This window comes from Paramormyrops kingsleyae, chromosome 6, assembly GCF_048594095.1.
Source record: "Paramormyrops kingsleyae isolate MSU_618 chromosome 6, PKINGS_0.4, whole genome shotgun sequence".
Classification (NCBI taxonomy): domain Eukaryota; kingdom Metazoa; phylum Chordata; class Actinopteri; order Osteoglossiformes; family Mormyridae; genus Paramormyrops; species Paramormyrops kingsleyae.
Genome location: NC_132802.1, coordinates 22,783,638 through 22,808,625, shown reverse-complemented (window position 1 = coordinate 22,808,625; position 24,988 = coordinate 22,783,638). Strand labels below are relative to the sequence as shown.

Sequence of the window (24,988 nt, the reverse complement as noted above, 5' to 3'; positions counted from 1 at the left end):
TGGCTATCAAAAACCCAGATGGACATCTTGCCGAGTGGCAGAAATTCTGCAGAATATCCTCAAAAGTGAACCACGTCATGATCCCCACGGCGTCCCTTAAGTCCCTGGTCGAGTCGCAGATTACGCAGCCTTATGAAGGTGCTCACGAAGCAGTGCTTCAAAGGAGCTGTGGGGAAAAGCCCTTTCTGCCCTTGATGGAAATGGCAGGTTACAGCATGAAACGCACATCAGTCCAGTTTGGAATTATCTAGGGTTTGTTTGCCTGTGTGAATGTTCCTCACAGTGTTGAAATTTTGGCAGTTTCAGTATGAGTAGATTATTTGTCCTGTGGATGGTTTAAGGCACCGAGGCCTTTGTGTGCTTCTCCTTCTAACCGGCCAGTCTAGTTGGGTCTGTACACGTCCGTTTCTGTTTTTAGCCAGTGAGAACACCCTCGCACAATTGAATCCCGAATGGCTGTTGCACTCAAGTTTCATGTATCTTTTTCATTATTTAGCGTAATCCCCCGCCCCCCCCAAAAACTGAAAAACAGACCTCGATTGTGCCTCCACTCTCTTTGTCCCTCCAGCAGAGGTCACTGAGGGCTTACGAGTTTTTACACCTGAAGGCTGTGCTTCGAGATATTTAAGGACAGGAAATGATCTTTGTTAATTTTAGGCTGTGGGCTGCTGTACTTATTTAAAAATGTCTGAGGTGAGAAAATGTCTAAAAGTAAATGAGCAAAGACCCCTGAATATAAACAGTCCCGTTTGCTGTGGGTTTGAAAACTAGCCCAAGTTTTCTTTATATCACTGTATCCTTTCAGGCTTGGAGCTGAAGTATAGCTCATCGGTCTTCTCAATAACTACTTGTGTTCCTGCATTCTGTTTTTGTATTTAACATTTATGGTTATGTTTCTGCCAGGAGTAAATCTGTGTAGCTGATTGCCCTGTAGGTGAGCCCTTGGTTTATCTGCTATCATAACCATTTTTAAACCCTTGACAGTGCTGCTCCGTATGGAGAATTGCGTGGGCCTTGGGATGCGCTGAAGTGCTGTGAATATCCGTCCATTTGTTTTGGAAACGTCCATTGTTTTGAGTCGACCGTCAGCAATAGAGATGCACCGATTGCAATTTTCTTGGCCGATTCCAGGTTTTTTGTGTGTGACCGGCCGATCCCGATTTTTGCCGACTCTGATTTTCTTTCTAAGAACTGTATTTGACAGCATATAAACAAAAATAAGCTTTTCTTCAATGAAAATTTTTATTTTCTTAATAAAAGAAATGATTAAACTTTACATTTTCCCCCAAACTGCACAAAGTTATGGGATCTTCTCTCACTTAAACAATCTCAAAATAAAGTGCTCTGTAACCAGACAGAGGTACAACTAACACTTAACTGAAAACTGTTCACGCAGCTTTATCCGACATATTTTACTTTACCAAACAACAGCAGGTGCAACAGATTTTAACAACAAAACAAATGACAGTTACTTATAATTTTCTAGTATGTTTAAATTCATCAGATAATTTTCTCTTTATTGGTGGGTTTTTTCATGGGTTACAAACCTTCAAATAAAACTGAAGTGTGCTATACTATCTTCCAAATAATAGGTGCAGGGTAATGTTATTAATACCAACATTGCATATCATGCACATACAATTATTACATCACTAGTAAACAAGATTAAGATTAGGCTTTTTCAAACCTTCATACTGTATGGACATTATAGCGCAGGGAGTTAAAGTTTCAATAAAACATGTTTACTCTGCCATAGGGAAAAAAAAAACCTTTTGCTACCGTAGCTTTGCAGTTTAATGGTTTCTTCTTTTCAGGATTATCTTGTACATGTTTAATAATCAGTTTAAAGTTTACCTCTGTTTCACCATGTTTTTGTGGGGATTCCCCACGGTTTACTTTGGCTTCACATGTCATACAAAGTGCAAGCCTAGTGTCATCTTCATTCATAGTGAAGACCTTCCATGTTACATGTGACACTGTTTCCTGCGCCGTTAGGTGTATGACGTGTGTTGCATGCATAAAACGGTCCGGTATGGTATCAGAAATACGGGAGACTGATCAACTGAAAATCGGCTGATTCCGGTGCCTGGCTGATCGACCGGTGCACCTCAAATCGGCCAACTTGGTAACCTCATACGACCTGTTCTTGTGGACTGAAGTCCTGCAGGTTTTATGGAATGCATTTTAATTACTCTGAAAAAGATGGGTGAGGTGTTTTGGTATCTAAATAATGACCAAATAAAAAATTCATGGCTCAGGTTGAGTGAGATCTGACATGCTGTGGCCCTCAGAGATCAGTGTTGGGTTTCCACATCATAGCTGGTTGTCTGGAGCTGAGGTTGGGCTTCACTCCTTTGTTGTGCTTGTCTTAGACTGCATGGAATGAGTCTGAGCAGTGCTGGCTATAACCTTGTCCACATTATTTGTAGTGGTGCTACATTACTCACTAGTGGTATATGTTTACTAGGGCTGAACGATTTATCGATTTCAAATCGAAGCTGCGATTTAGGGATATGCATTGTACAGCACATTTGAACGAGGGTTAAAAACTGTCTGAGAACAGTTTTACAAATTCATGCCATGCTACTTGTGTGATAGTCATTCTCACCAATCAGAAGTGCCGTGCTCCTCACATGCTAATCATGCTCACCAATCAGAAGTGGCCCAAGGTGGCTGCAGATACACCCACAAACAGCAAACGTGACACCCAAGGAAAAAGTTACATTTGTGATGCAAATATTGATACTGCTGCTGAGCTATAAGTGAATTACCTACTTACTGCATGGTCAGAGCTCGGCAGTAACTTCCTTTAACCACATACTTCTGCATATCACACCTTTCGTTTTTGTTATTGGGCCATCGTGTTAAGAAAACAATGGGACAGTCAGTAATCCTCACAACAGCTATCACCCTCAAAATGACGTAAAACCCGTAATACTCGTATTTGTCAAATTGTCATATATTAGTAGTCATTGAGGCACCTCTTTACAATAAGGCTCCCTTTTGCCACTTGTAAATACTAATAGTAGTAACTCATTAATAATAAAAAAACAGTGTTATAACTTATTTAAAATTGTCTATTAATAATTTACAAAGTGTTACAACGTAATTAATAACCAGATTATAAACCATTCATAAACCCTTTATATGGGTAGCCCTATTGTAAAGTGGTACTGTCATTGATTTAAGTATTAGTTTTGATTTGATTAATCTTGTGAAATTAATCTTAATGTCACTCTGGTAATAAAATAAAGCCTTTTTTAATATAAATACCAAATGAACTGATCACTTTAATTGCTATTACTGTAGGGGATGGGCGGTCATTTCTAAAAGATATAAAAATTGACACTTATGTTTTCTCATTCATTTTATATTTGTCGGAATAACGCAAGTTGCTTCAGTCAAACAGTGCTTTTTGCTTTTCATTTCAACTAAAATGCAGGGTTGCTAACTTTGAGATTTTCAATTCGGTTCAAGTCTGCACACATGTATTTACATATATGTAATAGTTTTATTACCTTGTAAATAGTGTGTAGGGTTTGCAAAGTACCCCAACGGTTTTGATGTAGCTAATTTTAAGTTCATAATATAATAATAATAATATAATATACACATACATTGCCCGGCCAAAAAAAATCACCATTTGAATTTATATCAGCAAATAGTTAAGAGCCAATGACTGTATCATTATTACAGCTCAGCAGCGTTATACAGCAATAAAGTAAAGTCAACTGAGTACCTGAATCTTCTGAATGGCCAGGTTACACCTCCGTCCATCATCAATGGATTTTTTTCTTCCCTGTTGGCATGGGAATACTCCAGGACAAGAATGCCAAGATTCATTGGGTTCGAATTGTCAAAGAGTGGTTCAGGGAGCATGAGGAATCATTTTCATGCATGACTTGGTCACCACAAAATTGTGACCTTAACCTCATTGAAGGTCTCTGGGATGTGATGAAGGAGGCTTTATGGAGGTTCAACTCACTTGTCAATATTGGATCTTGGTGAGAAAGTAATGCATTTTCTGGATGAAAATACAGGATGAGATGTTGCATAAGCTTGTGGAAACAATGCCATGACAAATGTGTGCCATAATCAAAGCTAAAGGCGGTCCAACAAAAAATTCAAATGGCGACTTTATTTTTTGGCCGGGCAGTGTATATTTGCCATAAGATTTACTTGAGCATGAGAGTCTGAAAGCGTTAGTGTCATGCCAGATGTGTGAGAGCTGGCAAACCTGAAGAAGAACATTTTAAAATTCGCATTTATATAAAAAATAACATTACTTTATACAATTGTTAACAAGCAGAAACTTTGAACATGAAATCACCAGTAAACTACGTCTATTTTTTCAACGTTTTATAAAATGCATACGTTTGAAAACACTTCAGCTCTACGATTTCAGGGCAGAGCAGCCACTCTGTTAGGGTCATTACGGCTTTTTGGTTAAGAATGTTAGATTTCGCTGCTGTTATTAACACCGATGGCACATTAGCACAACAGAGGGCTGCATACGTTGCCGTACGTCTTGCTTGGAGGTTAAAGAAGGTAGACATTCATTGGCACGGGGACCGGCAGTTCTTGTGTTTTAGGGGTCCAAGCAGCATCAGCTGCAAGATCGCAGTTTTTCTTTTAATTGGAATTTTAATTTTTAAAAATAATTTTTACTTAATTTAAGTCGAAGCTTTTGTGATAACTGTCTTTTTTAATTCCTTTTATTTAATCTTGGCTGATGGAACCTGGAACAGCACAGTCTGATTATTGGCTTAGATTTATGTAAGGAGGATGTTTCCAAATTGTTCCATCACCTGTCTACAACGATAAAACAAAAGTGTTGCAGTCCTGGTTCAGCTGGTAAACTTTTTTCTGTCTTGTCTGCTCCATGTTTCAGGCTGAGATGTTGCCAAATCTGTTAACCCCTTTTGTTCACAAGCAGTTTTTCTCTGGGAGTAGTTTTTGATGCTATTTGTTTGCCTTTCACTCAGACATGCCCATCTTTGGCCAGTGTCCTGCACAAGATGACTTCTACTTGGTGATGTGCAGCCACTGCAGTCAGGTGGTGAAGCCTCAGGCCTTTCAGGCGCATTACGGTAAGTGCAGTGAGACCTTCATTACTCTCTGTACTGATTCTCTGACTTTGATATGGCTGTGAAGCTGAAGCTTCTCAGAAAGAAGGTGAACTGGCTTAACAGTCTAATCCACTGTTAGATCAGGATTATTTGGGGAAGGACCTTTACTTTGTAGTATTCATTAACATCATGGGAAGTAAATGGTTACAACAGTCAAAGCAGGGGTGCTAAGACAACTCTGTCTTCTTGAAAGGTCAATGTTTTTGATTTTGAGAATGATTTTATGTGGAGCTGTTAAAAAGAGAGTACCTGGCTTTATTGGCATGTAAAAGATGTGAAAGCACAAGTAGTAAATAATGTAGCAATTGTATTACTTATGAGGATTTGCCCCAAGAATATATGAAATTGGTGATATGTTGTCTTTACTAATGGAACAGGAAACAAGGGTGATACTTTCTTTTGTTTGTAAAACTAAAACCAATATAATGCATTTATAGACGCTCCTCTACTTACAAACTTTCAACTTATGAACTTTGAGACTTACGAACGAAGAGGACTCTAAGTCCAAATTGTGTTCATTGGGCTCCCATTTCCTGTCCGCAGCATAATTTTTTTTTTCTGTGCTCCAATTCCGCCTAGTATTCTGGCCACTACTCCCGCCGCGCAGCAGCGTAGCGTGCGTACTCCCAGCATCCTAGTTCTTTGTACTTGCGTATACCCTTAAAATGATGTTGAATACTGACTTGAGAACATTTCAAGTTACGAAACGGCCATTCGGAACGTAACCCGTTCGTAAGTAGAGGAGCGTCTGTATTTTGCTTTTATCTTGCTTTGTTGTTAGTGGGTCTTCTCATTGTGGTTTGCTGGTATTGGCTGATACTCGTTAAAAACTATGACATTGGCATGAATCCAGTACGTCATTCTTGACCCTTATTGCCGACAAATATTTATACAGTCGAACCCACTTATCTCATCCTCGGTTAACTCGCCAACCCTATTAAGTCGACGTTTTTGAAGTGGAACCGCCAAATTCCCTCTTTGTCTTAGCATTTTCTCATCGGTTATGTCGATTCTTTTATGTCGCCGAACCCTAATATCTCGAGCACAAAAGAGGGCCAAAATCGCCACTTAACATCGGTTATCTCGATCCCCGTGACGATTCGTCGGCTTTTAAAAATGTATCACAAGTGCTAAACAGCGAGTATTCAAATCGCATTCGCATGGTAATTTGCTGAACAACGCAGCGGTGAAACGCGATCCAGGTAAAACTGTTTTAGACAGCATAAATAATATTGAAGCATTTGTTTTCAAGCAGACTGTTAAAGGCAAAAGCAACAAAGCATTTTAGACTTTGTAAAGAAACCATAATAACCGCTAGGGTGCATCAAACCCCCCAAGTGAAAAATATTTTCATGGCTATATAAAAAAAATGTTCTATCTGTACTAAAAACACACTGTGCAAAATAATTTGAAATTTGGATAAGTTCTACCGGGTCCACAACAGCCATGAAATTCTGAAATAACAGCAATAATTCATACTTTGGAATAGTTATACTGCAAGCATTAATGATTTCATGTTTTAGTATTTAAAGTGGTTAATAGTGGATATCGATGGCACCGGGGAAAAACCGCGTATCCAACAATTTTGTCAATTGTACAGGGGAACGTTTTTTCTAAATGGTGGAAGTAAAACGTGACCTAGATTTGAGAGCCCTTGTGAACATACTGAAAATACTGGTGCTAAAATCTGAGCCTCGTCCATGTTCACAAGCTACTCACTTCCAAATCACAGCACAGACTGATGTCCCTTACGCGAAAATTGCATGATATGAAATGGATGTGGTTTTGTTTAGTTGCTTTAGTTTCGTTCCCGCCCATTTTTCACTTACGCGGATTGCGCCATACTATAGTGCACTTACGCGGTTTTTCCCAGGTGCCATCGATATATCAGTCTTCTTGATGTTCACTATCAGTTCTTAAGATAGACATACTATTATACTTGCCAAGAAGTATATTGCTATTATATTGCTGCTGGAAGTATTGCTCTGTAACAGTAGGCCTATGCCCTATACACCTGTACCAACTATATCAGACATCAGACATGTATCACAATAATTTAATAATTTAATTTGTGCATTTAAAATATATTTGTGAACTTCTGAAGTACCTTCGTTTTTCTTGCGTTTATCATTATTTTTCATATTTTCAATCTAGATGTGGACCCGGTAGATGTTAATCAAAATTAACGAAATTTTGCCCAAATTATTTTTTCATCCGGTAGAACATATTTATTATACAGCCAAAAACATTTTGAAAATCAATGGGGATTTGATGCACCCTAATAACCGCGTGTATGATACTTTTCAGAGCTGTGTCAGAGCGAAATGACTCGTGAATTTAATTTTGACACTGGTTAGCTTTTTGTAAAAACGAACTACAGTACACCCCGCAGGTTTTTTGTGATTTTGTGAGCGATCTTTGTGTTTGCAATGTTGGAGAATGTAATTAAAGGTTTGTATCGAGAAACGACGGTGGTTTTTTATTGTATACAGGTAAATCTCTGCTGTTAGTTGGTGTACATATGCCTTTTGTTAGCCAACATGTATGTACATATTTATAGCATGCCGATCGCGGCAACGCCAAAAACACCAAAAACCCGTGCATGTACATTCTCAGTTACTAACGCACATAAATAAATTTCAAGCACATGTCAATATATTGCTGCCATATTGGTTTTCGGTTATCTCGATCATCGGTTATCTCGATGCTTTTTGGCAACCCCCTAGGCCGGCGACATAACCAGGTTCGACTGTACTTCAGTCAATATTCCAAGTTGGCAGTACCAGACTTAAAGACATAACTACAAAAATAATGGAGATGATTGCATTGGACAATCAGGCATTTTCCATAATAGAGGACCAGTGATTTTGTTGGCTCATTCACCAGAAGAGGTCTCAAAGTACCAGCAAGATTTGGCCCATAATATTGTTTTATATGACCCGTGACATGGCCCTCAGAATGATCTCTGTGGAAAAAGCTATCTACAAAAACCCTTTCACATTTGCGAAGGTTAGGGGTGGATGGTCCCCACAAATGTCAAAATTAGCAAATAATACTTGCCCCACCTGACGTCAACCCATAACAGTCCGCTAGCCTGAACAATACCATAAAAAGTCTATTTACCAATTTGTAAACAAACATTATTTTACTGTACACTTTGTATGTCAGATTAGCCATTTCCTATGAATAAATTTTTATATAATGTACAAACCATCTAAAGTATGCCCTCATATGTGTAAAGTTACTACTGTGCGCACTGGGGTCTCTACATTTCGGACTTAGTAAAAATGCTAAATTAATGCCACAGTAAAAATTAAGTGACTGCGTAAACTTGAGATTCCATGGTCACAAAAACTGTTAATGGGAGAGAGGCTGATTTCTGAGACAAAGCTGTGCAGTGTACCCAAGCCTTTTCAATATTAAAGATATAGTATGTACTTACATTGTAAGTACAGTGTATACAGTGTATTACTAATAGGTATATACAGTCAAGCACGGAATTATTCATACCCCTGCCAATTTTGACTTAAAGTTACTTTTATTCAACCAGCAAGTTTCTTCTTGATTGGAAATGACACAGGCATCTCCCAGAAGATAAGACGATGTACAAGAGACATCATTGTGGTAAAAAATATTTCTCAGCTTTTATTTACATTTTTTGAACAAAAAGTGGCATGTCAAAATTATTCATACCCTTCTCGATAATCAATAGAGAAGCCTTTATTGGCCATTACAGCAATGAAATGCTTCCTATAATTGCCGACCAGATTTTTGCATGTCTCCACTGGTGTTTTTGCCCATTCATCTTTAGCGATGAGCTCCAGCTCTTTCAGGTTGGAGGGTCTCCTTGCCATCACCCTGATCTTTAGCTCCCTCCACAGATTCTCAATGGGATTCAAGTCAGGACTCTGGCTGAGCCACTGCAAAACGTTAATGTTTTTGTCCCCTAACCATTTCTTCACAACTTTTGCTGTATGTTTTGGGTCGTTGTCATGCTGAAATGTCCAGTGGTGCCCAAAGCCAAGTTTCTCTGCAGACTGCCTAATGTTGTTGTTGAGAATCTTGATGTATTGCTCTTTTTTCATGGTGCCATTTACTGCGAATAGGTTCCCTGGTCCATTGGCTGAAAAACACCCCCAAAGCATTAGGTTCCCCCCACCATGTTTGACAGTGGGGATGGTGTTCTTAAGGCTTCTCCTTTTTTACGCTAAATGAAGTATACATCATTGTGGCCAAACAATTCAATTTTTGTTTCATCTGACCATAACACAGAAGACCAGAAGTCGTCTTCTTTGTCCAGATGAGCATTTGCAAAGGCCAAGCGGGCTTTTGTGTGCCTTATCTGGAGACGTGGCGTCCTCCTTGGTCTGCGTCCGTGGAACCCAGCATTGTGCAGTGTCCGTTGGACGGTGTGCCTTGAGACGTTGCCACCAGCAGAGCCCAGATTCACCAGGATGGCCTTGGTGGTGATCCTTGGATTCTTTTTCACCTCTTACTATCCTCCTGACCAACACAGGTGTCACTTTTGGCTTCCAACCACGTCCTCTGAGATTTTCCACAGTGCGAAACGTCTTGTATTTTTTAATAATACTTTGCACTGTAGCCACTGGAACTTAAAAAACATTTAGATGTGGCCTTATCGCCCTTTCCTGACTTGTGAGCAGCCGCAATGCACATCCACAGGTCCTCAGAGAGCTCCTTTGTCTCAGCCATGACTGTCCACAAACCAACTGCAGAGAGCTGCTGTTTTTCACCTGTTGAGTTGATTAAAACAGCTGTTCCCAATGAATCAGGGAAATTAGGATGCTTTAGAACAGCTTGCATTATTTGGAATGGTATAGAACTTTGGATTTTCCCATAGACTGTGACAGTTTGCAAAAAGTATGAATAATTTTGGACATGCCACTGCCTGTGTCATTTTCAATCAAGAAGAAACTTGCTGGTTGAATAAAAGTAACTAAGTCAAAATTTGCCAAGGGGTATGAATAATTCCGGGCTTGACTGTACTATATGGTTATATGTGATCCAACTCATTTTCAATATTGTCTTTGGCATCTGCATGATCTCCAAGTTTCTGTGATTTTTTTCGCTCCAGAAATTTAAGCTTCAAAAATAATCCTGTTTAATCGTCCATGGTCAACTTATGAGTAACCAAAGCCACGAATGTGAAGGGGTTACTGTAATGTCATTCCTGCAAGCCCACAACCTCTCTCCTCCCCCCTGTCTGGGCAAGTTTCACTGCCCGCACAACTGGCCCAAAGGTCAGCCAGTTATTGGTATCAGTCATATTAGGTCAGAACATGCAGTGCATCGCAGCTTTATGCATATGGGGCTGCATATCCAGAGACTGGTCAGAGTGCCTGGTCTACTTTTCAGTTTTCTGTTCCATCAGGCGGATGGCTGAGTATGTGTGCGTCCCACCTATGGGTGCAAGGCAGGGAATAACCCAGGATGGGACGCCAACCCATCACAGGGCACTCACACACCATTCACCCACACATGCACACCTATGGGCAATTTGGTAACTCCAGTTAACCTCAGCATGTTTCTGGACTGTGAGGGGGAGGGGGGCATGACAACACAGGGAGAACATGCAAACTCCGCACACAGGACCATGGCGGAGACTCGAACCCTGGTCCCAGAGGTATGAGGCAACCGTGCTAACCAACGCACCATCATGTTGGCCCACTTCCAAATTCCCTAAATCTCAATCCAGTCGAGCATCTGTGGGATGTGCTGAACAAACAAGTCTGAACTGTGCAGGCCCCATCTCGCAACGTACAGAGCTTAAAAGATCTGCTGCTAATGTCTTGGTACCAGATACCACAGGGCACCATCAGAGGTGTTGTGGAGTCGGAGCTGATTTGGTGGCACAAAGGGGGACCTACACAATATTAGGCAGGAGGTTTTAATGTTATGGCTGATCGGTGTCTGTCTCTTTAAGCTTTTTCGAAGAGAAAAGGAGCTCTGTCATCAGTCTTATTTCATGTTCAGCTTCTCTTGTGGTTATAAGATTTCTTTAGTGTATTGTTTTGTATGAATCTGTGTTATTTTAAGAGTATGAGTTTCCTCTGTTAGAGAAACTGATATCAATCAGTAAAGAGTATTGAGCTAAAAGTGTCGGTGTCTGGGGGGGGGGCGTGATATGGCCAAATCACAATCCATGTTATAGATCACGTTTTTTTTTTTTTTGAGATGCATCAATATGATATTCATTTGTACAATCAATTGCACGACAGTTCTTTCCCATTTTAGATGTGTGTTTTGTGGGATTCAAGCTGAACACTAAGGTTGCCAACAGTCTTGTTGCCACTCAGTGGGTGTGAGCGTAGCGACTTCTGCCTGCTGTGATGTAATGCGCATACCCTTTGCGGTACAAGGTGCATAAGAACATCGTATAAGAGGGTGACGATCTGGAAGCATTTTACGCTTTTAACAACTAATAGCACAGTGATTTGCCATCTTTGTTAAAGCAAAGTTTTTAGAGGTGGAAGCAGGGTTTACCGGAAAATCCCACTGAACAAAGTGCACTGTATTGTGCAAGACTACGCGAGTAATATGAAGAAAGCAATGGATGATTTGGGAGTCATTTTGCACAGATTGTGATGCATGAGGGGCTGCTATTGTAACGAAGTGTAAGTGACACTGTTGCCAGTGGGAGAAACATCGTGGGGCATTTTAAGCATTCGCCACTGGCGTATCCTCCCTTGGAAGATATTCAGATTGAACCACAAACGCCTCATAAACGCTTAAAACAAGATGTACAAATGAGGGAACAGGGCATTATGTATGTTACCAGTAGCCTATATCTCCTAATATCTAAAGTATAAATATTTATAATATATACATTTATTATATTAAAATAAAGAGCTCTTGTATCAGAATCTATATCGGTATGGGCAGATATGTGACGGATTCAGATCGGAACTGGAAAAATTGTGAATTGGTCCATCCCTATTTTTTTGTATACGTCTGCTTTGGAATAAGTTCAACTTTTTAGCTTGGTATACAACCTTTGTTTGGAATATGACTCACGTGCTAGGACTTGTATGGGTCAAAATGAGTCACGACACCACGCGCTGCCCTTGTTTACCTCTCGAGACAAAGCCAGGACTGCCCACCAGCTTCACCACCATGCTTTTGTATTTACGTATTTTAGTATTAAGCAGTGTTTTTAAATTATTTTAAAGAACCCCATCAATGTATAATATGCCAATAAGAGTAGATTTTTTTTTCCATGGGAACGGATTAATCATTTTCCCTCTATTTCATATGCGAAAAAATTGTTTGGTATACGTCCTGTTTGGTATAAGTCCAAGGATCTGGAACGGATTAATAATGGTATCGAGGTACCTCTGTATGTATTTTTTTTATTTACAAGCCAGCCAAATTGGAATGTGTGTAGTAATGTTCACCACTTAACCAGAAATTCCGTACTGAAACATTGCTTGTACCATTATTGTAATAAACTCAATTTATTAAGTTATGTGAAATACTGTACATATAAAAGAAACTGACTCCTTATAACAGAAATGCTTTTAAAAACTATACTGAAGTTTGAAGTACAAATGAACATTTGAACTTTGGTTTATAACATACACTTTAGAACAGATACAAACAAGTAATAGATGAATGAATTTCGTTGTGTTGCCCTTGAGATTGCAGCTAGAAACATCAGCACCTTTAGTATAAATTCTGAGGTCAGTTGGGGTAATGACCTATTTATGTATTTCAGTGCATCCTCTGGGAAATGAACTCTCTCTTTCCAGCCAGATGAGATTTTGAATATATCTGGTTATGCAACAGGCCTTATCTCATAGATCTCAATGAAACTACATTTTTTAAAAATAAAACTCAACAAGGTTCTCTGATGATTTTTAAAATTCTTAAAAAAAAATTCTGCCTACATTTGGACCATATGTGATCAGAGAAGATCTGTCCATGTCCGCCTTGCAGTATTTAGGGAAAACCGTTTTGTGGGGTTTCTTGTCTCTCTTGTGGCTTGTTGGCCATCATAGATGGGTATGAAGAACAGCCTCAGTGTACTGTTGGTAGTATTTGGGGCTGTAATGGAACACACATTCATCATGTGCCATTCGGTTACATCATTTTGGGTTCGGAAGACACAATGAAATGGATACATTTGACACAAGTGGAACATAAATGCTAATTCTGGCTGTGAGTTGGTTATGGCTAATGGCATAAATAAATTACACCACGGAAGAGAAAATGTCCCCACAAGGTAAAAAGTTCCAATCTGGTCCCCACAATGTAATAATTCCAAAACAGAAGGTTGTGTATTAATGTAATGTCTGTTCCCTGATTCACTATTTATTGGTTGCCCCTCAGGTGATAAGGCATGGGTGCTGTTTGTTTTTCACTGTCTTACGGCCTTTTTTTTCTCCATTTTCATTTTTAAATTCGGTTTCAGAAAAGTAGGGTTTGTATGTTTAGGTTGATTGCAGTGTCTGGCTGAGTGGGATAGTGCTGGTGTTTAGAAAGTCGATGGTTCACACTTACTAATATTCCTTGGCTAAAAATGAAGAACAACTTTTCAGCAGAGCTGCACAATGTGTGATGTTAATATGGACAATGCAGGTTATGCATGTACTGTGGTAGTCGGCTGGTTTGAGACCATCAAAAAGCTGCATTAAAACATTTTACTCTATCATAGGAAACAAAAAAAATTGACTATTGTTCCTTTTCTAGTGTTTCTTAATAAATTAGTTTGTTTACCGCTGCTGTTTTCGTGTGTTAGGGAAGCATAATCATTCTTGTTCTTTTGCTGGACTCATTCATAGACAGTGTGAAGAGTTTGTGAGAAATCTAGCTAAATTAGTGAGCAGAAGATCTGCTCATAAGACATTTGTCTTCCACTGTATGGATACATTTTGGATTCCATAGAGACGATATTCAGCAGAAGCCAGTCATTTTTTGGCACTGCTTTGTGTCTGTTGGCACAATTCCTGGCTGCACCTCTAACTTATTTGACAAACCTTGTTGGTATATAAGTTACATGGCTATTGGTTATTTAGGGTAAATTTTCAGCTCCTTTGTTTTATAGATTTTGCAGTATTTATCACAAAAATGTGAAATATAATGTGCATTTTTTCCAATGTTTTGCAGTAGGAGTGCAAATCATTGACCTAAGGTGGTTCGATTACAATTGATGAGGAAATGGTTTGATGCACCAGAAACCATTCACTTCTATAATGATTCGGTTTAATTAACACATTATTCAATTTATATTGATGATCTAAATTCAAACTATTTTTTTCCATCACAAATATATCATAAATATTACCACAGCAACTTAAGTACACGATTAATGGAATACTGACAAAGAATCTTACAACATAAATTTTTATTTTAGATATTAAAGGGGCAGTTCACTCCAAAACTGAAAAAAATGTTTGAGGGGCTATCTATCCATCTAGGTTGTTCTGCTGTTGTTTCTGTTGAATATAATAGGAGTGAAAGGTATTCTTTCTGTGGTGATTAAAGCGGTCAAAATACAATTGAAAAATGTCTCTTTCCAGAAATCATGACCAAGTTACTCAAGGTAATCCACAGACTTTGTAGTGAGCAGTTAAATGTAGGAACTATTTTCTTCTACCGAACTCCACGCATCATTTCTATCGCTACAAAGAAGATATGAGCACAAGCACCCTGCCGATATCGTCTGTGGATTATGATTTATGGTAAGCCACATTGCTACTGAATTTCAGATGTATGTTTTTGGCGCTAGTGTTTTTATATATTTTTTTGTGGAAAATAACAGATTGATCTGTGGGCCAAATTTCAGTCCGTTCTAAACATGTGGGGGGCTTGTACTTTAGGACCTCATTTTATTTTAGTAGTTGTGGCTTTAGCTCTGGTGCTGCTAACTTTGTATACTAGTAAAGTTGTGACCGAGATTGACACATCGGAATAATGACAATATCTTTATTTTGACAAATATTGATATATTGTAAGCTGTATTCAAGTGTTACTTAAAGTGATTTTTGCACTAATGTTGGTCTGCTAGATCTGCTGCTGCTTTATCTGGGTGTCATTAAAATCAGATTCCAGCTGCACAAGTTTTCTCCAGTGTTTGATCAAGACTGACACATTGGACCAATTGTCAATATCTTGATTAACAAATATCAGCCCTACTTCTAAGCGTTTTCCCCTGTCAGGGAGGTCCATTCCTCACCATAAATGTTTAAAGAGACCATATCTGGGCTTTATTAGATGGTTTTCTGCCAATGCCAATAAATTTTCAGAATTTAACGACTGACTGATCCATCTCGCTCTGCTTTGTTTGAAAGAAAAAATGGTTCTACTCAGCTGTTGAACAGCTTCCTCGCTTTGGTTTGTTCCCCGTGTCAGGAGCTTAAGTTGCATCTAATGGGTTTGGTATTTAAGTCAGCTATGAATGTTTCCATTTTTTCCTGATCCCACACACATGCTAAGTGTAAGACATTGATTTCTGTAACCTGTAGTGTTCCACCGGGGCGAGTGGGGAAGCGAGAGAGAGAGGGAAAAATTTGCAAGCTGGTTTCTCTATGAGAAAATTGTAAATTTGCATGTAATTTCATGCCTGGAATCAAATCCTTAGAAATATGTTGCAGGTTTGTCTTTTGCAGTGCAGCCACAGGGTTAGAAAAATGGCCTTGGATTTTAAAGCCAAATGGAGGAATTCATTTGGAGGAATTTTTTCACTCAAATGGTCAAATTTGTTAATCTGAAGGTTGTTCCAATACATAATGTATAGCTTCCCTTTTAAATTCTTTCACAAATGTGGTTTATAGTTTATTTTAGGGTAAATGCTGTTTTAATTTATTACATGTAATTTACATGTATAGAGCAGTACAATTGCCATCTTGTAGTAAAATGATGGGTATTGTTTTATAAGGTATGAGCACACCGATGATGGGAAACAGTTGGAAATGTATGTGGTGCAGGAAATGCCGGGAATTCTGTAGGCTAGTTCATACACCAGTTAGCCACATACACCAGTTAGCCACTATGCACAGACTTCTGCATGGTACATTTTGGGGCAGACTGTCATGGTTGGCACATGTGTACAGGATTGATGTTACACTCGACTGGCGGTCTATCAGTTCCTTACACACGATCAGTTGAAACGTACCAGTGCACAAAAAGTCCGCTTGGCAAGAAGTCTGCGTGGACACTCCTGATGAAGAAATTTACGTCATGTGTAACAGCATATAGACAAGTGGCAGAAACTGGAGATAAATTAGTCTGAAGTTTTTGTTTAAGGGCAAAGTAATTGTTTTATTATTTGAAAGCACTTGGACAGTTAGTTCTCTTTTGGTGTCGCATTTGATATGGTTTCCTGTGGGCATGAAGGAAATACGATTATGGTCGCGATCATGAATATCATCTTGAGGTTAAATTACTCTTAATGATGTTGTTCATTTGCACCTAGTTTCAGGGGGGCAGCTTGTGTGAGAGGATTGGCCGTATCATCTTGCTCTGTCTCTCATGTCTTTGTGTTTCCGTTTTAGATTATATAACATCCAGGGGTGCTGCTAGATCCAATTTAGAGTCACGTACCTGTAGCAGGGTACAATCATAGGAAAAAACCTTAATGAAGATGGACATATGCAAAGATGGTGTGAAGAGTGAACAGTTAGGGTTCCCTATATTTTATTTTCATTTATTTAAGAAATTTTGCACAATAAATTCCCTAAAATCTGTTTTTCATTGTTGTAGTTCATGGCAGAGTAACTTTAATAGGGGTAATGGGGCCTGAAAAACATGCACATAAAAATAGATAAATTTGTGTTAAGCAGGTTGTTTACCATATACATAATCTGGCAAGCAAAGAGGCTGGGCTGTACCCCTTTAATTGTGTTTCGGATCATCAGTACAGGTGGTTCACCACAGCGATTGCTTCCGGACATGAGCAGAGGGCGCCGGGAAGCTTCCGCATCCATTGAGGAGATATCAGAATGAAATTCTCCATTTGCATTACTGCAGCGCTGCAGCTGTGTGGACGCCACGGCAGGGCTGACGTCTTCGGGGTTCGGAGGTTCATTCGTGACCTCGGGTTTGTGACAGAACATTGGCCCTGTTTACCAGGATTACCCATCATCCCCAAAATTAGCGCTAGGTGATGTGAATAAACAAACGGCTTATCGTCAAATTTTAAAGAAAATGAGAAACTTTGATAAACTATGCATAAAGAAGAGTGTTTGATAGCACACATCGTATTACAGAAAGGAATGCAATTCCAACCAATCATAGTTGTCTTTTAAGAACAAACTTATTCCCAACAAACATACGGCAAGGTTGATTGAGTCAGCGAAGCACGCCACATGCTACAGTTCTGGTAATATATTATGGAAGAGACAAGCACTCCCTCAAAGGAAACTTCCTTGTGGCTATTGAGCTGTCGACCAACAACTTTTTTTTAAAAAAGGAGATGTTATGGGTAAATAAGTTAAATAGACAGTTGTTTGGCGGTACTTTGGATATTTAAAGTCCAACTTGCAACAGACTGGTGTGGTATAATGCACATTCTGCCAAAACTAAACTGGAAATTCTGTGAACTTATTTCACCACTTGAGGCTTTGCCGTTCAATAGAACACAGAATGCAAGCGCTTACAGTCAGACACCAGCAGTTACGGTTCCCGCTTTCAATCTGATGACACATCTCATCCTGTATTGCTTTAAAATGTGACAGCATTTTGTTCTTTAGTATGGGATGGATGGCAACCGGGGGTCAGCATTGTGGCGAATTCTGACACATTGTAATCAAAATAAAATTTTTCAACAGACATGATATTTAAAAATGTAGCCTTCGTTTTTTTTGCTTGTTTTTTAAGTCACTTGCCAGATAAGTCTTTCTAGGGACACAGCTGTCAATGTACGGACAGTTTGACGATTACTGGTGGCACCTGTGCCTGAAATATCAAGTCCGTCCCCTAAAACGAGGACCGTTACAGTCAGAGAGAGACAACAGACCCAGCAACAAACCGCACCGTCAGCGTTTTCTGATGTTATGACATGTTTCTGTATGATTTATTCACAAAATTGGATTTTTGTCCATGCAATTTGTCCTAATTTTTTTATGTTCTGAATCTGTTTAAGGGCAATTATAGGGGAATTTGGTCAAAAATGGAGCCTTGAAATAAAAAATAATGATAATCATCACAATGATATTAATATTGACAGGTATGAAAAATGCCACAATAAAACATTTTGCCGTATCGTCAAGCCCTACCTGGAATGCATCGCCACTAATTCCTGTGACTGTTGGGTAGCTGAAGCCTTCAGCCCTGCCTGGCCCGGGGTTTGAGGCGGAGGGCTTGATAGGCCTTTAACTCCCTGTCAATGAGCAGCCGAGCCGATATCTCTCTGCGGGGATCTGGTTTGGTGGCGTGCAGTTCAGCAGGTAAAGGCCCCTGTCACTGGCTGAGTGATGTCACTGCTTTTATCACCCGGCCGCCCCAGGGACCGTCTGACCCTGCCCTCTCACTTGAAGAAAAGTGTCTGCTAAATTAATAACATTTAAAAAATGCTAAATAAATGTTATGTAAGAGGAGATGTTTGCGGAGTATCGTCTTGGGTAACTCCTGAAGGAGCTGTATTGTGATGCAGTTATTCCCAGCAGCAGTTTTGCTAAATGCGTCAGGATTTTCATCGGATTGATTCTGCACAGTGCAGTTCCTGCGGCTATGAGATGCGCGCTCTGAGCAGAGCGCTGCCGGTTCGCAGCGCATGAAGAGTGTTACCTGTTAGCAGGCTGCTCTCTTACAGGCCTGGTGAACACTTCGCTCCCCAGGCGTGTTCAGCCACAAGCTGCATTTTTGCTGGAGGGGTTTATTTCACTTTAAGGAAATTGTGGGCTAGTTCGCAGCTAGTAATGCAGCAGATGAGAACGAGAGAGAATACGAGTGCATTAATGGTCATGTGTAACAAGGTAGGCTGATGTAAATGCAAAGATGCCATTAGCTTGGTGTAGTACCTCTGCTGATGTCTCTGCTTTGCTGCCCCCCCCCCCACCTTATGTGTTCAGTGCTGACTGTGAGCAGACACACACGCACCTACCAATGTATTTCCAGTTTTTGGTCTTAAATGCTACCTGGTTACTATTGACTTGATCAGCTTTTCGTTAAACAATGATTCCTAAAAAGTATAGATTGCATGAAGGTTGGTATAAAGATGTTCTCTCTAGAAAATGTTTTTAAGGGAGCAATACTAATGAAATGCTGATATCCTTCTGAATGAATGAATGAATCTTTGTCATCATACAAAATACAATGAAATTGGATGCAGTCCCTTTAGTATGTAGTATGTTTCTTGTATGTAGCTTACCACAGCATTTGCTCAGTGCTTGTAAAATGACTTCCTGAAAAGACTCCAGAGGAATTGTACTGTAGTGCCCTCTACTGCTGCTTTGGAGAATTACACAAGGTTCACATTTCACTAACTCGGTTCTTTTACTCAGTTAAGGCTTCTATCGGAATTGATCCACATTTTAGGCCATTTGTGTCATATTCAAAGTAATTTTGCTAAGGTACAGAGTCAGTACGGTAAGACCTCGGACATTCGCAAGATTACGTTCCAGAACCCGTTGCAAATGAGGAGGATTCGCGGATGTTTGATAGTCACTAAAAATGGTTTTTCTAGGTTATACCCTAAATATGCTCCCAAAACACTTAAATTTAATTTAAAAGTTAACTTAATACATTACCTTTAAAAACCAACCCTTTCAGTGTTTATAGCAAATGCGTCTCGAGAGGGAAATCCGGGATGCATTTGCTATGTATGTAAACATTAGCACCTTTCAAGAAATGCATAATTTTTGTGCGTTGAATTTACGTTAATGTGTACTTACTATTACAAAATAGTATATTAACTATTTTCTAATATTTATGTAACCATTAGCATTCCTGTCACGTATTGCCGGGGCACGGACCGGGGAAGCCGGGACAGGACTCAAGGAATTGGGGAACACGGGGTTTAATCAAAAGGTAAAGACAAGCAGGACAACGGAACAGGCAGCAAACTCAAAATGACGTTAAATGACCGGACTTGGGAAACATACTTAAATGCAGACTTAAATACACAGGACTAATGACAGCAACTAGAAACAGCGCTGATCACACGGGGATTCCACACGAGGTAGATGAGGAGGCGTGGCACACGGGAGGATCAGACGAGCAGGTCATGACCGTTCCAAAGGGAATAAACTTTGCGAATGGGATTCGTATCTTGTAAAGGTACAGTACAGTATGTACATAAAAAGGAACGCAGATGTGCAAAAAAATCGCGGATGCAAATAAGTTCGGTTCCAATGAAATTTTTGCGGATCTGTGAGTTCGCAAATCACGAAGCGCAAATGCACGAGGGCTCACTGTACTCTTGCTTTGATCAGACCTGCACTCTTGCTGCATGCAAATTGTCTTTACACGCTATTGAAGATTTATATCTTAGAGGTTTATATTTAGGCATTTAGAGCTTAAATGAAGACAGCAATGCTAATCTAGTGTCACCAAGAGGTCTGCATGCTCGTAATCCTCTTGCAGCCTCTTCCCTGAGCTTAATAGGACTGAGTAGGGTATTACTAGATCCTGGTGAGGACCATGACACACACGCCGCTCGTCTTCCTGTGATCTGTGTATGAAGAAGGCTAATAAAACTGAAAATCATCCAGCACTTGTGTCTTTAAGTATCATATATTATTATGGCTCCTTTTACCATTTGCTCTCTGAATTAGTTTGAACTTGTACTGTAGTATAATCAGTCACAACATAGATGCCCCCCCCCCTCCCCAAGACCTGCTGTATCTCCCTGCTGATGCCGGGTAATAATAAGGCCACCACAGCCTGTGCCTGTTACATGTGTGCAGCAATAAAGGCTGCCAACCCCCCGCCCAGAACGGGAGTCGTCCATTTGCATGAACAGGCACTGGTACGGCCCTGTTAGGTGGAGGGTGACTCCTCCCACAGACTTCCTCTGAGAGCACGTTGGCGCCTGCGCGGTCTCCACGCCACCAGCAGAGGGTGCCAGCGGGGCGTGACGCCAAGGCTTTCTGGAGGTGTGTGGACAGGAAGCAAACGAGTGTGGGCTTCATCTGTGGGACGGAGGATGCCATCTTGTACTAAAGACTGGGTGACCGTTTGAGGGCCGGTATAGCGGGCAGCCAGTCCGCGCGCTACTCCCTATTCCTGAGCAAGGGCCCAGCCCCCCCCCCCCCCATACTGGCCGCATGCCCAGATCTGCATGGAGTGGGAGGCAGGTGTGGGGAGTTGCCCGGCAGGACCGGTCCGGTGGGGAGAGGAGCAGGGTGGGACGGCCCCATGGCATTACCTGCTCGTCTCGCAGTATCTCGTGGTGGCACTCGCACCACGGCAGGTTCCGAGCGAGCTATCAGCTCCACACCGCTAAGCCCGACACCCGCAGCCCTGCCTCTGCATTACGCCGGGGTGCCGCTGGGCCGTTTCTCTGCGTCTTGTTTGAGGACCCGTACTGACGTCCATCACTCTGTTCTGCTGCTTCAGCCCTGGCTTGTTTGTGTGCATCGGTGGGATCACATCACACTCTCGTCTCCCAGTTTGCGTACTGAAATCTGACGACTGGTATTACTGCGTTTATTGTTTAGCAGTGGTGGAATAATTTCTTCTAATAATTGCAAAACTACAGTTTTACTCGTAATATGTGAAAGTGTGACCATCTGAAATGTGAATCTGCATGCGGCTGATGCACAGCACCCGAGTGTCTGCAGCTCCCCCTGCTGGATGTATTGTTTTATTCTGCGGGTTGTAACGCTATGCTTTATTTAGCTGCCAGAATGCAGTCGCTGTGGGCTTGTACTCCGCTAGAGCGACTCGTAGGGGTTTGTTACAGGTGAAATGGCTGCTCTTTCCCTCCGCACGCTTTTCTTGCCATTCGTCCTGTAGCTTTCATGGACTTCAGAGCTTGCGACTCAAAGCTCTTGTTTGCTAGATGGCAACCTGCGGAGATCTCCAGGCTGGGCAGCTGAAGGATTTCCTGAAGATCCGGACGCTTATTTTAGAAGCTGAGCATTAACTAAATGGATGCGGAGATGCCTGCTTATCTCTGTGGAGACCATTACTGTGATTATGAATATTCATTAGACTTAGTAGAGAACTTCAGCTAAACCCACTTGCATAGTTTTATATAATAAAATATTTTTTATGTGATGTGCTAGCAACATATTGTATAATTCACTTTTGTATTTGTAATTGTGTAGAGTCTCTGTTGCATCGTCTCATGCTACATCAGGAATATACTGCAAAATTAAGCTACCAGTGTCACAGGCTTATACAATATGGCCACCTTCTGTATTAATGTTTTGTTCTCTCGTTATTTTTGTGGCAGTGTGTCAGAATAAACAATGAGATCAGCCAGGGCAGCATGACAGTGTGGTTCTGTTGGCTACAGCCTTACAGCTCTGCTGCTTTGTCATAGTTTTTGTTCCTGCATCAGTTAAATTCTGTTGCTTTTCGTTATCGGAATGGAAGCCCCAGCATCAGCCTGTGGCCCTTACTCCCGCGTTCCAGGCACTGCCTTCCCTGGGTTCCTATGGAATTGTGGGTAAATTGGCTTATGGCGTCACACATGACCTTTGACCTGCCCATCCCCCCCTCCCCCACAGAGCGAAGGCACAGCTCCTCCAGCAAGCCCCCATCCTCCTCCATATCCACCTCCACGTTCCCCCTCTCCACTCTGCTGACCAGCTTCAAGGCCGGGGGGACCGGGGGTATAGGGGGGGCCGGGCGTACCCCCAACAGTAATGGCTCCTCCTCCAACTCCAAAATCCCCAAACTGGCCAAAGAGAAGTTTGCACATGGCATCCACAACAGCAGGCCCATGCTGTCTCACAAGGTGCTTCCTGATAAAACGTAAGTGCTCAGTGCTGGACTTTGACCAGTGGGTTTTGGGTTCAAATCACCCGAGGTCATTGCTGTGCTCAATGGCGTATGGCTTAAGAACTGTCGGGTGTTGAAGATACTGGGCAGGGACCTCCACTGCATGTGAGCAAAAACTGCGTTTATATGTTTTCATCACACTGCATGATGACAGTGACTTTATCTCGGCATTAGAATCTGCGAAATGCAGAGAGAGTTTGTGCAAAGCCAGCGTTTTAGTTTGGTAGGATTTTCAAAGGTGGATGGATTTCTGTTCAGTGCGTCCTCCCTGTTCCTCTGCAGAATAAGCCCCGGCGTGAAAGTGGACACGGCACCGGTGAAGGTGCTAGACACACCTCCCAAGCTGATCCACGCTTCCCCATCCTCTACCACTGTGAGCTCCAAGCCCAGCCTTACCTCCATACCAAAGGCCGCCCTGCTGGCCCCAGGGCCCATTCCCAATGGCAAAGTGCTCCTGTCATCACTGGACAAGAAGCAGGAGAACAGCACCAGCTATAAGAGGCAGAAAAGGATATCTGGTCAGTACTGAAACTGTTTGTTCCTCCACTGAAATCACAGTATGAGTAACAAATCAGGAACAACAACTAAGCTACCAACGAGCTGTGATTTGGGCTGCACCTGATAGCTGTTTTTGTAAGCTGGCAATTAGTCGATTAATGGACTAATTTGATGAATAATCCCCAAAAAAATTTGCGCTATTATAAAACTAAACACTAAACATTGTATTGTATAATAAAGTATAGTAAGGTTTACAAACTAAAAACTGTTTCAAATACATCAAATGAGGAATAAAGGGCTGATAGTAAAAGCAGGACAATTTTAATGAAAGTAATGCAGTTCAAGCAACACTGGATTCTCAATTTGCCAACAGTACAAACAGTCTGATAAGGTCTCAGGTTCAAGTAAAAATACTGTTACATAAACTCAAATATTTGCAGTATGGAGCAAAATTGGGCATCATCAGAATATGGTATACAGCGTTATTTTTGTTTGGCGAATGAACTGTTCCTTTTGAAAATACCATGTGGCAAGGTAAGTGACAAGCGTGATAGTTAATGTGTTACAAACAGGGATTGATGTTGCAATTACACAAGTACACATTAGCAGTATAAAGGGTTAAATTCACAGGTAATTTCTTGTCTTATCAGAACAAATGCATTCTTCCATAGTTTTTATTAAGAAAAACTTTCTTGTCATAACAGTGCAAATGCACATAAACTGTCCTGCCATGACATTGAGGGGTCAGCCGCCCAAGCCACACTGGATTGGTTTCGCAACGAGAACCGTCATGAGTCAAAGTTCACTTAAATGAACTCTGAGTGGAAACACCACTGTGCAGTTGGAATCTGATTTTGATAACACGCCGATGCGATTTAGCAGTCCAACATTAGTGCAGAATTCAGTTTAAATAACAGTTGAATACAATATATTAGTGCCAGCTAATATTTGCTAAAAATCAAGTTATTGGCATTATTATAGTGTCTGTCTTGGTCATTATTGTCAGCCAATATTGAAACTTTATATTTAGAGATAACAGCACCAGAGGTAAAGACATGTGTAGTCAAATAATGGAGGTAATTATATTTGCCATTTTCTATAGCAGAGGATGAGGGATTTCGTCAATTCATTCAGCACTTCTATGAGGTCTCAAAGTACTGACCAGCGACATCTCTGTAGTGCATTATTGAATCAGAACCACAGAGCAATCTTTTGTTTTTCACAGACTAAAAAAGGCAATGTAACGTTATTCCGCTAATCTCACCAAGCAAGCTCACCAAGTTTCACCACTGGCAAATGTTATCGGTGTGGGAAATCAGATAAAAATATGATGATTATCAGTATTATTCGGTGCTGCCGCTGCCTTTTTGCCCTTCGACTCACTAGTAGCTGGTCGGGGGCCTTGGACTTTCCCCCAAGCAGCCCACTGCGGCAGGGCAGCACCCTGAATG

At 40.9% G+C, this 24,988-nt stretch overlaps 1 protein-coding gene across 4 annotated transcripts in view; it reads left to right on the top strand.

The window, feature by feature from the left end:
- LOC111842282 (ataxin-7-like) overlaps positions 1–24,988 on the top strand; it is a 48,700-nt gene that overhangs the window by 9,320 nt on the left and 14,392 nt on the right. For all 4 annotated transcript variants that reach the window (XR_011991911.1, XR_011991912.1, XM_023808728.2 and 1 more), the window contains 3 exons: positions 4,986–5,090; positions 22,766–23,012; positions 23,322–23,557. Coding sequence is in view for 2 of the 4 variants with exons in the window: in XM_023808728.2 (XP_023664496.1) it covers positions 4,986–5,090; positions 22,766–23,012; positions 23,322–23,557 (588 nt within the window). In the remaining 2 variants the exon portion in view is untranslated. The remainder of the gene's footprint in view (positions 1–4,985; positions 5,091–22,765; positions 23,013–23,321; positions 23,558–24,988) is intronic.